This window comes from Oncorhynchus masou, chromosome 24 (genome assembly GCF_036934945.1).
Source record: "Oncorhynchus masou masou isolate Uvic2021 chromosome 24, UVic_Omas_1.1, whole genome shotgun sequence".
Lineage (NCBI taxonomy): Eukaryota > Metazoa > Chordata > Actinopteri > Salmoniformes > Salmonidae > Oncorhynchus > Oncorhynchus masou.
The window spans coordinates 85346162-85360191 of record NC_088235.1 but is presented as its reverse complement, the minus strand read 5'-3'; the positions used below and the strand labels follow the sequence as shown (position 1 = coordinate 85360191).

The 14030-nt window shown below is 41.1% G+C and overlaps 2 protein-coding genes across 4 annotated transcripts in view; both read left to right on the top strand.

Moving 5' to 3' along the window:
* bend5 (BEN domain containing 5) overlaps positions 1-7365 on the top strand; it is a 36992-nt gene extending 29627 nt beyond the window's left edge. For all 3 annotated transcript variants that reach the window (XM_064935376.1, XM_064935375.1, XM_064935377.1), the window contains exon 6: positions 93-7365. In XM_064935376.1, coding sequence (XP_064791448.1) covers positions 93-289 — 197 coding nt within the window. In that variant the 3' untranslated portion in view covers positions 290-7365. The remainder of the gene's footprint in view (positions 1-92) is intronic.
* The window catches only part of agbl4 (AGBL carboxypeptidase 4), a 426805-nt gene that overhangs the window by 322870 nt on the left and 89905 nt on the right, over positions 1-14030 (top strand). The gene's annotated exons all lie outside the window — the stretch shown is intronic.

Below are 14030 nucleotides of genomic sequence, written 5' to 3'. Positions count from 1 at the left end.
AGATGTTTTAGGCACTGTTTGCAACTCACAAAGTTTGGAATATCGCTTCATTTTTGGGGATGAATAATGCACTCTTATTTCCTTTTTTCCAGAGTGTCTGTATGACAGAGTGTCTCAAGAAACAGCAGACAGCACAGAGATCACACAAAGATTGTCCAAAGTGAACAAATACATTTGTGAAAAAATTATGGATATCAACAAATCCATCAAGAACGAGGAGAGGCGGGAATCGAAGCTGCTCATTAGACAAACTGTCAAGAACGAGAATTTTACCTATGATGGCATGTAGTGTCATAAAGTTGTCACCATACTGTACCTCTCATTTTCTGGTTGGTAGGATCATGTGGGCCAGCACTAGAGGTTTTCAGTAAGGGGCCCAAGGCCCTAAACAATCCATCAGCTGTAACAGCTTTACCTACCAGTCAATGCCATGAGTGGTTGAGTGCTTTGGTGTGAGTCATATGAACTGGTGTGAGTATTTTTACAAGCTTTAAGTAGGACTTTCTTGAACTGCACTGTTGGTTAAGGGCTTGTAAGTAAGCATTTCACGGTAAGGTCTACATGTTGTATTCGGCGCATGTGACCAAGTTTGATTTGGCTAGGTGGACCTGGGTTTTTAGATGTTTTTGTGTGGAGAGATTCTTAAAACAATCTGGTTGTTAGAGAATGCAGTCGCGCTCAAACCAAATGTCATGTTCTGACACAGAACATTGAGTACTAATATTCTCAGTGATTTCCCTTAAAATATGTATTCTGGTTGTAAGAAGATATTTTGGAATAATCATGTTCGTGTGTGTGGTGGAAAGGTTAGCCATGACGAAGGCCTTAGTGTTGAGGTCTCCGTGTGTGCTATTGTTACTTAATGTGTTTTGGGGAGGATGTAAAGATGCACTTTTACAACAAGGTCTTAATTGATCGAGGCCACATTGCACAGATATTCTGTTGCCCTAGAGATTATTGCTGTGTATCTTCCATGGAAATATGGATTTCCATAGTATAGAGCACCAATGAACATTAAGAGTTTGGTTCAGAGGTTTATCATTGTTTCAGTGCGGTGCTTGTCCACGTCAGACTGGCAACGGTCTTGAGAAGATACAATATGTTATTTTCTGGATACTTGGATTACAGTATTTATCTATCCTACTTGAGAGATCCAATTTAAGAATGGGAAATGTCAGAATAATAGTAGAGATTTATTTCAGCTTTTAGTTCTTTCATCACATTCCCAGTGGGTCAGAGGTTTACATAAACTCAATTAGTATTTGGTAGCATTGCCTTTAAATTGTTTAACTTGGGTCAAACGTTTCGGGTAGCCTTCCACAAGCTTCCCACAATAAATTGGGTGAATTTTGGCCCGTTCCTCCTGACAGAGCTGCTGTAACTGAGTCAGGTTTGTAGGCCTCCTTGCTTGCCCACACTTTTCAGTTCTGCCCACACATTTTCCATGGGCTTGAGGTCAGGGCTTTGTGATGGCCACTCCAATACCTTGACATTGTTGTCCTTAAGCCATTTTGCCACATCTGGGGCGGCAGGTAGCCTAGTGGTTAAAGCGTTGGACTAGTAACCGAAAGGTTGCAAGATCAAATCCCCGAGCTGACAAGGTAAAAATCTGTCCTTCTGCCCCTGAACAGGCAGTTAACCCACTGTTCCTAGGCTGTCATTGAAAATAAGAATTTGTTCTTAACTGACTTGCCTAGTTAAATAAAGGGAAAATAAAAAATTAAATGTTGGAAGTATGCTTGGGTTCATTGTCCATTTGGAAGACTCATTTGCGACCAAGCTTTAACTCCCTGACAAATGTTGCTCCAATATATTCAAATAATTTCCCCCCTCATGAAGCCATCTATTTTCTGAAGTTCACCAGTCCCCTCCTGCAGCAAAGCACCCCACAACACCCTCGTGCTTCATGATTGGGATGGTGTTCTTCGGCTTGCAAGCCTTCCCCTTTTTCCTCCAAACATAACAATGGTCATTATGCCAAACAGTTCTATTTTTGTTTCATCAGACCAGAGGACATTTATCCAGAAAGTACCATCTTTGTCCCCATGTGCAGTTGCAAACCGTAGTCTGGCTTTTTTATGGCGGTTTTGGAGCAGTGGCTTCTTCCTTGCTGAGCGGCCTTTCAGGTTATGTCGATATAGTACTTGTTTGACTGTGGATATAGATACTTTTGACCCTGTTTCCTCCAGCATCTTCACAAGTTCCTTTGCTGTTGTTCTGGGATTGATTTGCACTTTTCACACCAAAGTACGTTCATCTCTAGGAGACGGAACACTTCTCCTTCCTGAGTGGTATTACGGCTGCGTGGTTCCATGGTGTTTATACTTTCGTACTATTGTTTGTACAAATGTACGTGGTACCTTCAGGCATTTGGAAATTGCTCCCAAGGATGAACCAGACTTGTGGAGGTCTGCAATTGTTTTTCTGAGGTCTTGGCTGATTTTTCTTTTGATTTTCCCATGTCAAGCAAAAAGGCACTGAGTTTGAAGGTAGGCCTTGAAATAATTCCACAGGTACACCTCCAATCAACTCAAATTATGTCAATTAGCCTATCAGAAGCTTCTAAAGCCATAACATCATTTTCTGGAACTTTCTGAGCTGTTTAAAGGCGCAGTCACCATACTGTTTGTAAACTTCTGACCCACTGGAATTATGATACAATGAATTATAAGTGAAATTATCTTGTCTGTAAACAATTGTTGGAAAAATCATGCACAAAGTAGATGTCCTAACCGACTTGCCAAAACTATAGTTTGTTAACAAGAAAATTGTGGAGTGGTTGAAAAATTAGTTTTCATGACTCCAACCTAAGTGTATGTAAACTTCAGACTTCAACTGTAAATGTCATTGTTGTAGAAGTTATCTTTATTCAAACTGTCCTGCAGGTCATTAAACTGTTTTGGAGAAAGGCCTTAGAATATGGCAATTATTGGGGACTGTGTCCTCAAGTTTTCTAGTAAGCTGTGATTGTAATGTAAAGCTGATATAGCTATAAACTGCACTTTGGTGTCTGAATGTGAAAAGTTGCCAGATACTGTGTGTGGCTGTAGGTAAAGCTGTCTGCAGCGGCCAGTGTTAGTCTTGATCCCTGTTGGCCTGGATTAAGCCAACTTCCTGCTCTCTCACAGCCCTCTTTTTTTGAGGCACACCACTTGGAATGAAATAAGGTATAGTGACAACTTCCAATGACATGCCATCAGAACTTTTCAAATGTCTTCTTTGTTTTTCCCCAAACGGCTTGTCTGGCTGTCTGCGATCTGGAATTAAATGCTGCAGATTGAATTCTCAACTGTGACTATGTGGCTAACTGTGAATCACCTGCAGGTCTGCCTGTCAAGCCTTTTGTCTCATCACTTTCTATTTTTGTTTGTGTGTCTGTCTATGGTTTTTCTTTATAGTTCTTACCATTCGGTCAACCTTTTGTTAAGCTACCATATGTGAGGATATTTTAGTGTGTATATAACTAGTATTTTTTTTCTCACAAATTGTGGATTTTCAGTTTTTAGTCCGACTTACGTTACCATGTGAAATACTTTTTCGGTCTTTATCTGGTTTGTTAATTGACATTGCAATTCCTTTGTTACTTGGTGATTTATTTTTTATGTTTGTTTATTTTCATAATCATTGTTGGCTTTAAGCTTGATGTTGTATCCAAAATGTATATCAGGAGCATCTAAAGTCAAAGAAATGAAGTGTGTCTCGTGTGACCTCAAGACAAACCACAACACTCTGACATATCTTATGTTTCCCCTGTTTTAAGGATTGGTCAGGCTAGCAAATCAATCATTGAATGCACTTTAAATCTCTTGTGACAGATTGTCTATTTCCAAAGAAATGGATTGTTTGCAAAATGGAAAAAAGACAACGAACAATCAATGTATTATATATTTGAGTTCTGGTTTGCTATTTGTATGAACTGAATAAGTGTGAAGAGTGGTCCTTAGTAAGCAATGCCACTGGCACTTACTGCTTTATATTCCCCAGGTTTAGCCTATTCCCTCCCACCTGCCACTCCACAGATATTGGAATAAGCTTTAGACCTCAAACTAATGTGTAAAACAAAGATGTTTTGTTTTTTAAAGCAACTTCCTTTGAGCCAGACAATATAATTCTACAGAGGAACTGCATAATAGTTGTTCAAAATGTTAAGAAAAATCTTGTCTGCGTGCTCTTGTCCTGTTGTTTCCATGTTTGACAGTTATTTTTATGTGCTTTGAATTGACCCTATTATTTAAATGATGTGATTGTTTAAGACGTAGACTAGGGAGTGGGACGCTGGGAACACTGGAAGCTCTGCTGGAATGATATCCTGGTTGAATGATTGCCAAAAATAATCTACAGCCCTTTTCAGTCCACTGTTATTTTTGTCAAACAAATGTTCAAATCTGAGAAATTGCGCATTCCCTGTATTTTGTGGTGCGGAGGAGTAGTTAAGAAAAAAGCCCAGTTTATAACCGGCCTCTCCCTCTCTGTTTGGGCAGCTAATGGTTAAGGGGGGCACGGCCATTTACTATACAATACATGGCTTGTCGTCACTCAGCCCTCTCAGCCATTGGTCCCTTTATGGCCCGCCATGTCATGTTGCAGCTTTGCTGTTATTGAGAATCACGCTGAACCCCAGGCTGCACTAGATGCCAAGCTATCGCTAGTGGTTAAACATTGGATCCATCTGTGTTACCAGACAGGATAATGTGTTGGAATGGCTATAGAGCAGGGAAGGGCAGCTCTGAGCCACAGGGATGGCAGACTCCATCAGCTCAGTACAAACAGATAGCATGGGAACTGACTGGGGATGGGGAATTGGGTGGGTTGACATATCAAACAAACAAGGACTGTACTGTGCTATTTCATCTAATGTGATTCACAAATTCAAGGACCTTGGCAATGGAGATGTGCATTACGAATGGATTGTGTGCTCTTAACTGAATGTGTAGCGGTGCTGGATATATTGAGTGTTGTTGTGGATGAGTGGTAATAATAAGACAAAGTATTGAATGCTGACGATGTAGCAGGGAAAGCTGGTGAGGAAATAGGCTGGGTTTGAACTTGCACAACAATGACCCTTGCCAAGTTTAGTCCAGATTTATTTATATATATATATAATTTTTAATTCTCCCTAATGTAGATGTCCTGCTATCATTTCTGTAGTAAACAACATAGTCCTGTCGGGTCCTTATGCACACTATGTATTACAATGCATACGTTTAAAGCTTTTAGGTTGTGTGTGAAACTGTTCTGCTGTGTGGACTGCGATGAATTCCTGTGACATGTTATTGTTGTTTACTCATTTGTTTTCTGATGCCAAAACAGGGTGTGTGGTTAAACAGTGATGAATATTGGACTATATTGTCACCTGACCAGTTCATGAAAAGATGTTGTTTCTGATGCTGAGGACCAGTCCAGGTTTAACCCTCCAAACTGCCCAGTGTTCCTACTACAGTACTATCACTGCCACTAGACGTAGTAACAACACTTCCTTAGGTTTGAAGTGGATATGAGGTTTTACAAATGAAGATTCATTTGTCATATCCTCACTATGGCAGTGAGTCATGGACTGTCAGCATGTCTTACTGCACTCTCGGTCTGGCTGTCTGTCTGATTCATGAGGCCCAATGTAGTCACCTCAGATAAAATGTCAAGCTTACACTAAATTAGATGTTTTTGTTCTGTAATTTAAAAAAAAATGTATTCTTGCTCATCTTTACATGTAGCTTTATTCTACAATCCATTAGCCAGGTATATTTCATCTAGCATCACCGCCCTACCTCATTGCTACTCTTGTGTCTGTGTGTGATGTATATATTTAAAATACTATAGGAAAATACCTTACTGGTAACTCCTTTCCACATGTATATGTAAACTCGTAACCTCAATACTACACAGTTGATATCATTATTGGGAAATCTGTTTTCTAACCTGCTTACTAAAGATGCGACTGTCAAGGGATGCCCAGTTGTCTCCAAATATATATTTCAAATCATTGCTATGCTGTAACTTTGATGGGTGTTTTACGTCACTTTCTGAGATTTTCATGGTTGATGGTGCTACCAGCAAACAGATTAACTGATCTGTGTCTCTTACCTCAAATGGTGCTAAGTTTTTCTATGTATGTTTTTATTCTCATTAAGCTGTTTATTCAGGTTGGTGATCCCAAAATCAACGACAAGTCAAATTTCTTATTGTTTAAATCATACATTCTGGTTGTAGCAAAATCAACTCTGGTGTTGTTTTTAAGTCAAGTACTTCATAATTCCTAGTTCATCTTAAAATATATTTTTAGCAGTTATCTGCATACTTAGGAATTGGACAATTTGAGCTTGCTTCAGATTTTGACTTGATCTCAGATCAACATTTAACCAAATACTGCTATTAGCTTGTTGCATATTGGCTTCATGGGCAGTTGTGCTAAAACCATTTTCTAACTGGACTGGGCAGGTCAATAAGAGAGATTTGGTCCTCAGTAAATGTTTGGTTATCCACAGGTCAATGCTGTGACAACACTTCTACAGACAGATTGCAGTTACAGTACAAGGTTATTTCTAAGCAGTGTCTAGTATTTAGCTGAACATTCAATATTGGGTTGGATGGGATTGTGAATTTATCTCAGAGAATATTAAATGTACTCCTAATTTTTTTAAATATTGTAAAAATATTTTATAGATGGGTGTGAACTGTCCTGACAACCTCTTGTTGATATGTGACATAATTTGAAAAATGTCGAAAATGCATCAATTTCACCTCTGAAAATTGGAATCGCAATCAATCACAAGTTGTTTTTTTTTTCACTTCTTGTTGATCTTCTTCATTCTTGCTTCTCTTCCTGACCCTAGGAAGAGTAGCTTCTGCAAAAGCTAATGGGGAGCCAAATAAACAAATTCATAAAAGATATATATAAATAATTGCAAATATGCTCAATTGCTGTGAACCAGAACCATAGATCTATGAACAGTATATGGACTCTGTGTATATGTACTCCATCTGTGGCTCTGCTGTCGTCATGTGGTCTTTTTACATCCCTCTTTTCTTGGATTCAGAGATACAGGTTTCAGGAACAGTCTAGTTTTTGAGATCATACATATTCTTGTGTAAGGTGGTGTGCGGAGCCAAGATCTGTGAATTTTGTCCTTGGGAAGGGGGTGTGGCCTCATCAGTGTGTCCTAGGGAGGGACTGAGACCCTCAGTCACCATCCCCAAAAGGTGTCATACAGAAAGAAAAGGTTATAAATATACATGTCCTTGCAAATTGGTCACACTTCTGCCATGCAATCGATTTTGGCGCTTAGCATAATTTTGTGTTTGATGCGGTCCAGGTACACCTGTTCAATGTACAGATCAAAATAAATCCAGACTTTTATTCTACCAGAACATTTGACTCATGGCTCTTTTTCCATTGCACATCGTTGCCCTCGGGCAAAAGAAAACCTTTAAACTCCTCACAACCCCCCCCACCCCAAGGTCCAATGCAGATGTTTTTATCCAAAGATCAAATCATTTCTGGGTAACAATTATGTACCTTACTGTGATTGTTTTCAAATAAAATGGTCAAAAAGAAACAAATTACTTACTTCTCAAGCAAGAATTTTGCTAGGACTGTCTGGGAATGGTTTGAGTGGGGAGGGGAAAACTGAAAACTAGCTGCTATTGGAAGAGAGTTCTGTAACTCTATTGGTCTATTAACTAATTTGTCGCCTGGTGATTACACCAGGCAAGTCCAAACTTAGTCTCACCAAACAGGAGAAATTTCAGGCAGACTTTTCAAGCAGCTCCTGAGTGGCGCATCGGTGTAAGGTACTGCATCTCCGTGCTAGAAGCGTCACTACAGACACCATGGTTCAAATCCAGGCTGTATCACCACCAGCCATGATTGGGAGCCCCATGCGGCAGACAATTGGCCAAGCATCGTCTGGGTTTGTTCGGTGTAGGCTGTCATTGTAAATAAGAATTTGTTCTTAACTGACTTGCCTGGTTAAATAAAATGATCAAATGGATCCATTCCACTAATTGCACTCCAGTAATTACCATGAGTTTATCCTTCCCATTTAAGGTGCCACCAACTTCCTGTGGTTCAAAGGCACTTAAATCTTTTGTCTTGCCCATTCACCCCCTGAATGGCACACATACACAATCCATGTCTCCAATTGTATTATTTAACCTGTCTCCTCCCCTTCATCTACATTGATTTGAAGTAGATTTAACAAGTGACATCAATAAGTGATCATAGCTGTTCTATCCACCTGGTCAGTCTGTCGTGGAAAAAGCAGGTGTTGCAGGTGTAGAAGCACAGTGGCTAGGAAAAACTCCCTAGAAAGGCCAAAACCTAGCCTGGTTCCTCTCTAGGTTTCTTCCTATGAGGGGTTGCCAGTCCTCTTCTGGCTGTGCCGGGTGGCGATTATAACAGAACATGGCCAAGATGTTCAAATGTTCATAAATAATAATAATCATAGTAGTTGCTGACCTGTTGCACCCTCGACATCTCAGGATTAAATGTCAGTTGGCTTTTCATATCCGATCATTGAGAGTATCTCTACCTCTACTGCTGTCTCTAGAGAGTTGAAAACAGCAGGTCTGGGATAGGTAGCATGTCCGGTGAACAGGTCAGGGTTCCATAGCCTCAGGCAGAATAGTTGAAACTGGAGCAGCAGCACGGCCAGGTGGATTGGGGACAGCAAAGAGTCATCATGCCAGGTAGTCCTGAGGCATGGTCCTAGGGCTCAGGTCCTCCTAGAGAAAGAAAGAGAGAATTAGAGAGAGCATACTTAAATTCACACAGGACACCGGATAAGACAGGAGAAATGCTCCAGATATAACAGACTTCCCTAGCCCCCCGACACAAACATCTGCAGCATAAATACTGGAGGCTTAGACAGGAGGGGCACAAACCAGATAGGAAGACCACGTTAGTGACTCAACCCACTCAAGTGACGCAACCCTCCTAGGGACGGCACGGAAGAGCACCAGTAAGCCAGTGACTCAGCCCCTGTAATAGGGTTAGAGGCAGAGAATCCCAGTGGAGAGAGGGGAACCGGCCAGGCAGAGACAGCAAGGGCGGTTCGTTGCTCCAGTGCCTTTCCGTTCACCTTCACACTCCTGGGCCAGACTACACTCAATCATAGGACCTACTGAGGAGATGAGTCTTCAATAAAGACTTAAAGGTTGAGACCGAGTCTACGTCTCTCACATGGGTAGGCAGACCATTCCATAAAAATGGAGCTCTACAGGAGAAAGCCCTGCCTCCAGCTGTTTGCTTAGAAATTCTAGGGACAATTAGGAGGCCTGCGTCTTGTGACCGTAAAGTATGTGTAGGTATGTACGGCAGGATCCAAATCAGAAAGATAGGTAGGAGCAAGCCCATGTAATGCTTTGTAGGTCAAAAGAGAGATTAGGGTCCAGAGTAATGCCGAGGTCCTTCACAGTTTTATTTGAGACGACTGTACAACCATCAAGATTAATTGTCAGATTCAACAGAAGATCTCTTTGTTTCTTGGGACCGAGAACAAGCATCTCTGTTTTGTCCAAGTTTAAAAGTAGAAAGTTTGCAGCCATCCACTTCCTTATGTCTGAAACACGGCTTCTTTGCAAATTTGGGGCTTCACCATGTTTCATCGAAATTTTCAACTGTGTGTCATCCGCATAGCAGTGAAAGTTAACATAATGTTTTCGAATGACAACCCAAGAGGTCAAATATATAGTGAAAACAATAGTGGTCCTAAAACAGAACCTTGAGGAACACCAAAAGTATTATTGCGTCAGGTCAAGTGCAGTTAGGCTACTTTTTTGTTGTTGCTTCAGGACAAAGTTGTGCAGTTAGCCTACTTTTCAGGACAATATCATATAAAATTTGATGTAAAATTATGGCCTTGATCAATGTTTATTCCAACATATCCACTGACATTCACAGGGTCATAAATTCTATGGGCCAAAGGAGCCTAATTGAGCAGTTAGGATCATACCCTCTGATAGTGAGGACAGTTAGCTTGAGGACAGTGACAGCGAGGAAGAATGGGCCCCAAGAATCAGGTTTGAGAGGCAGTGAAATACTAGTTTATGCCCAACTTGTATTATCTTATGAAATGAGTGCTTATTTCTACCAGGTTCACTTAATAAATGTTCTGAACATATCTGATTTTCCTTGGTGTTTTAGTACCCTCATGGTACAGCATTATCAGAATGCCTATATCTTGGAAAAACCTAAATGTGTGGAGTAGAGTTAAAGATTTCATTTTATTTAGCATTCTGTCTCTAACTTATTGGCCTAGTCAAATAAAGGTTAAATAAATATAGGCCGACTGTATGTTTATGAAAAAAAAAAAAATCTGTTAATCGCTTAAAAACAAACCTACCCGAGTCTCAAGCTCAGAAAATAGTCTAACTTTGTCAGTCTTTTGTTGTTGACAGCAACTTTGACTGGAGTTGTGAAACCAAGCAGGCAGACAAATAGAGATGAGCCCAGTGATACATCACAGCTCTGCTGAGCGTAGCATACGCAAATTAGACACCTTGTTTGGTATTTAGATTAGCATTATGGCATTTTACAGTAGATCACACATAAGCTCTGTATGCACTCTGAATTCTTTTCCTATCATCGCTGAGATCAATCCTCGCTCCCCATCTCTTCCTGGAGCTTTGACTTTGGATATGGGACACAGGCTGGCGGGCTGTGTCTGATGTGCTGGTTTCACACGAGGCGGAGTGGGCTGGGGATTAAAAGGCAGATTGATCTGGGTGTCAGCCAGAGATAAGCGGACAGGGGCTCTCTGATTTATTGGGGAGACGGGAAGTTAATATCAGCCCACATGCTGCAGTGGCACACAAAAACAAGAAAATCTGGCAATACTCAGGGTTTAGAATGTATGACAATGTCAAAGCTCCAGTGTAATATTAAACGAGCAATTATTGCAGCGATTGAGAATCTCAATCTTTTACAATGTTGTGGGTGGTGGTGGGGGGGACAGATTTTTGGCTGTTTTGCATTGAATTAGTCTTTTGTATGTTGTTAAATATGGTGGTGAAATGGCACTCCTTGTGAGCAAGCCCTTTCTGTTTGCCTCATAATGCATTCCATGTATTATTGCCTTACTAAGCAATGTGTTGTGCAGCTAGGCTTTTTCTCTGCCCAAGGGGACTGCTCAATGTCATTAACGCTAACAGTTGCCACATGCCTGAAATGTATTGCTGCATCCGTTATTGACAATGAGATGATTCAGTGTAGTAATGATGGATTGGCCTAGGAGGAACAGCCAGGGTTGGGCTCTGCCTCCTGCAACCAAGTGTCGGTATACTGTGTCCTTTTAGTCACTGCTGCAGTACTGGAGACACATTCATCTTAAACACTGTTTACATTACACATTGTAGGGTATTCATTTAAATCCCTTTATATTGCTGTTGGTTTTAAAAACCTGTGTTAAAGACAACAGTGACAACAGGTCTACATACTATACCTTGCATTTGAACAAATATGACCACATACTCCATTGCCACAGTCTTGACCAATACATTACATGATATCTGCAGTATAATCAACAGGATCTGAAAAGAAATTGTGCTAGGCCTTTGTTCCCTCTCAGAAACCGTTGCCTATTAGGATATCTAAATTAACATTCACAATAGTAGGAAGAGGCTGATGTGACATTTGCTATGAAAGCCTGAGTCTCATTCTACCATCAGCAGTTCTCAAGATAATGAGAGTATGAATAGAAACCTGGCAGCGGTGATCAGCTCCACTGTTCTATTTAGACCAGGCCTCATAGAGGGAAGTTCAGTCATATGGTTTAATTCTGTTTGGCCAGTTTGGTGTGACCTGTCTGCTGCCTTTCAGTTAGACCACCCAGGTGAAGGATCCCTTATTCATTATTAGTGAAAATAGTGACAGAAGGAGTCAACTATTATTTCTAAGCACACTGTGTGTGACCACTGGAATCCTTAGCTTTGGCGGTTAAATCATGCTATTTTGAGACAATTGGAGAAAGAGGGGGTGGTGTTATAGAGCAGAGAGGTGAGTGGCACCTCAAAATGTATGCCTGCTTTCACATCATTAAAAACCTTGGTGACCCTGAACACTATTTCACTCTCAGCGCTTGAGCTGCCATTGGTGACGGGTGGGAGTCTGGAGAGGTGTCAGCTCCGACACGGACTGGTTTAATCAGCGCTGCTGCTCCCAGGCTAACGTCCATCAGACTCCCTTTGATGTGCTGTCAGATAGCTAGGCCCCGGCCGCCTACTTCAGTCAGCACCTACCGACGCTTCACATTTCATCCCTTACCTGGGAGTGGGCTTAATTGGGCCGATTCTGGGACAAATGCTCTAGCCGGAGGGGGACACAAGTTATGGAGACAGAAGGTAATGGAGAGTGTGTAGAGATAAATAGTCCTGCAGGCATCTATTTAGAATTCCTCATGTGAAGAACCCACTCCATAATAAACTGGTGGTCTTTTGACAGTCTTGAAGCACAGCAGTGTCTCTGCGTGTGGAGTCAGTAGAGCGGTTAATACTATGTATCATATGGGAGACTATTACTGGCTACACAGACGTAAGTAGTCATGCATCTGCCATACCGTTGAAAAAGCCTGTAGGAGAGGAATCTGTTTTTGTCCAATTTGCAGCCCTGGTGAGGTACATACCCCATGTGTCCATATTGTTACTGAACCTACAGACAGCTGCCGCCTTCTCTTATGGTTCTGATCTCAACTATCCAGTTGTTTCAAACTCAATGCTCAAGATTCCATGTGAAAGACTTCCCCATATGTTGTCTTTGTTTTGTTTTTTCCCCCCAATATAATCAAAATACCTCAAAATCATCTGTATGAGTGCACAGTAGAGGGGTTTTAGCTCTAAGTACTATTGTGGATGATTGGTATTCACTTATAGTATTTACCGATAGGTATACATTACTTTTCCAGATCACAGTGACTAATCATTGAGTGAAATCTTGCAACAGTAAATGCTATTTTATGGTTATACTATATTGATGCGTACACATTGATCCAGCTAATGTTGTCGAAGCATTTGCTTTTTGTTCTGAGTCATTTATTTTTGTGCTGCTCTTTTTTTCATGTTAGTAAATAAACTCCAGGGTTAACAGACAATGAGATTCGTATAATGAATTCTGCCATTGGTCTTCAAAGTCATCAAATCATTTGCATGGTTAAGCATGCCAATCAAGCAATCAGGTTAAAATCTCTCACTCTCTCCCCCAATCCATCCATGGTGGTCCTGGTGTCCATGGAAGAGGTGTCTGGAGACATTCTGCTATAGGGGCCAGTGTGACTGGGATGCCCTCTAGTCAGCTTCTCATCCCCGGAGGGTAACAGAGAGGACGTCAGTCTTAACACTATCTCCCGCAGCCCCATAGACACAGTCTCTTGTGTCTCTTATAATATTGAATACAGAGAATGATGTAAAAATGAGATGAGTCTCTTATGCTTCTCTCCCTCTCCCATGTGCGCGCACGAGCGCACACACACACACACTAGAATGAAATGTTGAGGAGGTTTGGTGTCTGTGCGGGACCATATGTCCATGGAGTCTCACATTCTCACAAATTGGCCTTATTTAAAAGGAAATGGGTTAGGTGGCTCAGACACCTTACCTTCCTTTGATTACTCTCTCTTTTTCTTGAGCGGGAGGCTTTAAAATGGCTTCGATTAATGCATAATGTTCCCTCAATTAAAAAATCCAAAGTGATCATGAATTTTTCATTCTTGGAGCGTTTAAGCTAATTATGGCACAAATGAAGAACATTGTGGTGAAACTCCACAAAGGGGTCTGACATTGACGGCCAATGTCACTGTCACAGGGCCACTCTGCTGCGATGCTAATCACCACAGCTGTTTAATATTCCTGCCTGTGTATTCTCCTCTCTACTGTCCTCTATCAACGCTCTCTCACCCTCCATCAGTCTCTCTCACCCACCCTATTTCTCACTCTCTCTCTCTCCCTCTCTCTCTCTGTGGATGGTGTTTATAATGGAAATTAACTAATTGTTGTAATATAATTTTAATGATTATATAATGCAGTAAATATAGCTTGTTACT